Consider the following 3,490-nt stretch of genomic DNA (forward strand, 5'->3'; position numbering starts at 1 on the left):
AGGTGGGGTACAGCGGTGACAAGGGTGATGAGGGACTGGAGGTGGAGGTATTGGGGTAGCCGGGGTCATGGGGAGCTGGAGGTGGGGTATGGGGGTGCCCAGGGTGATGGGGGATTGGAAGTAGGATATTGGGGTGCCCAGGGTGCTGGGGACCTGGAGGTGGGGGTATGGGGGTGATCGGGATGCTGGGGAGTGGAGGTTGGGGGAATTGGGGTACCCAGGGTGCTGGGGAGTGGAGATGGGGGTATTGGGGTACCGAGGGTGCTGGGGTCATGGGGAGCTGGAGGTGGGGTACAGGGGTGAGCGGGGTGATGGGGGATTGGAAGTGGGGTATGGGGGTGCCCAGGGTGCTGGGGACCTAGAGATAGGGTATGGGGGTGATCAGGGTGCTGGGGAGTGGAGGTGGGGGGTGTTGGGATACCCAGGGTGCTGGTGTGCTGGAGACCTGGCAGTGTGGTATTGGGGTGCCCGGGGTGATGAGGGACTAGAGCTGGGGGTATTGGGGTGCTGGGGACCTGGAGGTGGTGTTATCGGGGTACCCGTGGTGCTGGGGAGTGGAGGTGAGGGTGTGGGGGTGCCCGGGGTGATGAGGGACTGGCAGGAGGTATTGGGGTGCCCAGGGTGCTGAAAACCTGGAGGTAGGGGTATAAAGATGCCCTGGGGTGCTGGGGAGTGGAAGTGAGGTATTGGGGTGCCCAGGGTGATGAGGGACCGGGGGTAGAGGTATTGGGGGGTGTCCAGGGTGCCTGGACTGACGGTGAGGGTGTTGGGGTGCTCAGGGTGCTGGGGACCGGGATGTGGGGGGTTGGGGGTGCCCATGCTGCAGGTATCCAGGGTGCTGGGGACTCTGCTGTCCTGGGCATCCCGGTGCCCAGGGTGCTGGGGGGCCCTGGGATTTGGGGGTGCCCCATCCCACAACCCCGCATCGCTCAGCAGCTCCCCCATCCCGCAGCGCCCGATGCCCGTCCCCACCTGAGGCCTCCACCATGGCCGGGGCGCAGGGCTGCGGCGAGGGGAAGATCGCGGGGCTGTACGACCTGGAGCGCACGCTGGGCAAGGGCCACTTTGCGGTGGTGAAGCTGGCGCGACACGTCTTCACCGGGCAGCGGGTGGCCGTCAAGGTGATCGACAAGAGCAAACTGGAGGGGGAGGCGGCGGGGCAGCTCCTGCAAGAGGTGCGCTGCATGAAGCTGGTCCAGCACCCCAACGTGGTGCGCCTCTACGAGGTCATCGACACCCACGCCAAGCTCTACCTCATCCTGGAGCTGGGCGACGGTGGGGACATGTTCGACCACATCATGCGGCACGAGGGCGGGCTGGCCGAGGCGCGGGCCAAGCACTACTTCGCCCAGATCGTCCACGCCATCTCCTACTGCCACAAGCTCCATGTGGTGCACCGTGACCTCAAGCCCGAGAACGTGGTCTTCTTCCAGGAGCAGGGGGTGGTCAAGCTCACCGACTTCGGTTTCAGCAACCGCTTCCAACCCGGCAAGATGCTCACCACCAGCTGCGGCTCGCTGGCATATTCGGCGCCCGAGATCCTGCTCGGGGATGAGTACGATGCCCCGGCTGTCGGTAAGGGTGGTGGGACGCAGCCGTGACTGATTCTTCCCATGGGGATGTGCCTCCTGCATGTCCCTTGCCTGGAGGGTGGTCCTGCCAGCCGCGTACCACCTCGATTTTGGCCCCTTACACTGGGAGCACCCATGTCCCGGTGGCACTGCAGTGCCCGCAGGGAGGGATCCCACCCCTTGGGTGCTTGGCTGCCCAGCGCTGCCCTGGCACAATGTGGTCTTCCTTGTGGAGACCATCCCTGCACCCGCAGAGCGATGGTTCATACCAGGGAGGGGAAGAAGCCCAAGCAGGCTGTGAGCCTGGCATGGCACCCGCCGGGGCTCGGGAGGAGCAGCGGGAGGGCACAGTCACCGTCGAGCCGGCTCTAGCGGTTATTTCGGGGGGTGATGCCGGAAGGAAACCTGCTCGGGATGCTGGCGTTTGGGCGGAGGAGCTCCGAAAGTTTCCTCTGCTCCGTCCCCGCCCTGGAAACCGCTTCCTCTCCATGGCTCCCAGTGCCCTTCCTCCCCTGGCCGGGGTGCAGGGGGGCCGGGGGGACCGTTCCAGGGGACAGAGAGCCGGGCTGGGGGCACGGAGAGGCTCTGTTGTGACAGAGGGGACGTGGGAGGGAAGTGGGACCCGAGCCAGCTCCGCTGGAATTTGGGCCAGGAGGATTTAGCAAAACAAAACACGAGCCCTTAAAGGAAAAATCCCAGCGGCGGCTCGGGGAAAGGCGGCTCCGGAGTTGAAAACAGGGATGGCTTACGGAGATGGTAGAAAAAATAATCTTGCAGCTCTGCAAAGGGAAACGAAGGGGAGAAAAGTGGCGCGGATGAGAAATTTTCAAACGCAAGCACTTGACTTAAGAAGCTGAAGGTATTAACGGAGAGCCCCGGGGCGTGCTCAGCATCCTAAAAAAGCGCTTTTGCAGAGAGTTTATGTACTCTGCAGGAGGAGCAGGTGAAGATGCTGCTGGCTCTGTCCCTGTCCCTGTGGGCTGGTACCCACGCGGCTGTAGGCAGCTGGAGAGCCTGGATGAGTGCTGCGTGCCCTGTCCCATGGCCGTGGTGGCCCCTCCGGCACAGCCCAGTGGTGGGATGCTGGTGGTGGGGTCTGTTTGGGAACTGGGAAGCTGAGTAATGAAACGGTGCCGTGGGTGGGTGACTGGGGAGGTGACAGAGCCTGGGGTTGGCCTCTGTGTCCCCACCTGGGAAAGGGGATAAGACCTCAACTGCTTTGGTGAAGCACCTTGAGACCCACTTGGATGTGGGGATGGGGAAGGTCCTTCCCGACCTTGGTGGGGCTGTGGTTTCCCCATCTGTGGGGCAGGACCTGGGTGCTGTTACCTCCAAGGAGCATCCCAGTGAGCACTGGTCTCTGCTAGATCAGCACTGGGGGTTGGTGGGGTGGCCCCCTCCACGGGGTCCCTGGGGTCGGGGCTCTCTCCTGGGCCGTGGTGGGCACAACCCGAACTGCTGCTGCTTCCTGCAGACATCTGGAGCCTGGGGGTCATCCTCTACATGCTGGTGTGCGGCCACCCCCCGTTCCAGGAGGCCAATGACAGCGAGACCCTCACCATGATCATGGACTGCCGCTACACCGTCCCCCCACACGTCTCGGCACAGTGCGCTGAGTAAGCATCTCTCCCCCCACACACACCGGACCCCCCCGGACCCCAGCTTGCTGCCCCCAGGGGTGGGTGCCCCGTCCCTGGGGGATGCCGTGGAGCTGAGGTGGGAAAAGGGGGTAAAGCTGCCGAGTTTGGGGTTTGCGTGCCGCTGCGGGACTGCAGCATCACCCTTTTCCCCGTCAGTCTCATCTCCAGGATGCTGCAGCGGGACCCGAAGCAGCGCGCCTCCCTGGAGCAGATCGAGGGCCACGCGTGGCTCCAGGGGGTGGACCCGTCCCCCGCCCGCCGCTGGCTGCTGCCCCTCCC

General features: G+C 64.4%; 1 protein-coding gene across 1 annotated transcript in view; it reads left to right on the forward strand.

Moving 5' to 3' along the window:
- The first annotated feature begins 951 nt into the window (after positions 1-951).
- LOC104284882 (SNF-related serine/threonine-protein kinase-like) overlaps positions 952-3,490 on the forward strand; it is a 3,590-nt gene continuing 1,051 nt past the window's right edge. Inside the window, exons 1-3 of the mRNA XM_009883259.1 lie at positions 952-1,575; positions 3,046-3,187; positions 3,368-3,466. Coding sequence (XP_009881561.1) covers positions 987-1,575; positions 3,046-3,187; positions 3,368-3,466 — 830 coding nt within the window. The 5' untranslated portion in view covers positions 952-986. The remainder of the gene's footprint in view (positions 1,576-3,045; positions 3,188-3,367; positions 3,467-3,490) is intronic.

The sequence above is a fragment of the Charadrius vociferus genome, unplaced genomic scaffold (genome assembly GCF_000708025.1).
Source record: "Charadrius vociferus isolate BGI_N301 unplaced genomic scaffold, ASM70802v2 scaffold964, whole genome shotgun sequence".
NCBI lineage: Eukaryota > Metazoa > Chordata > Aves > Charadriiformes > Charadriidae > Charadrius > Charadrius vociferus.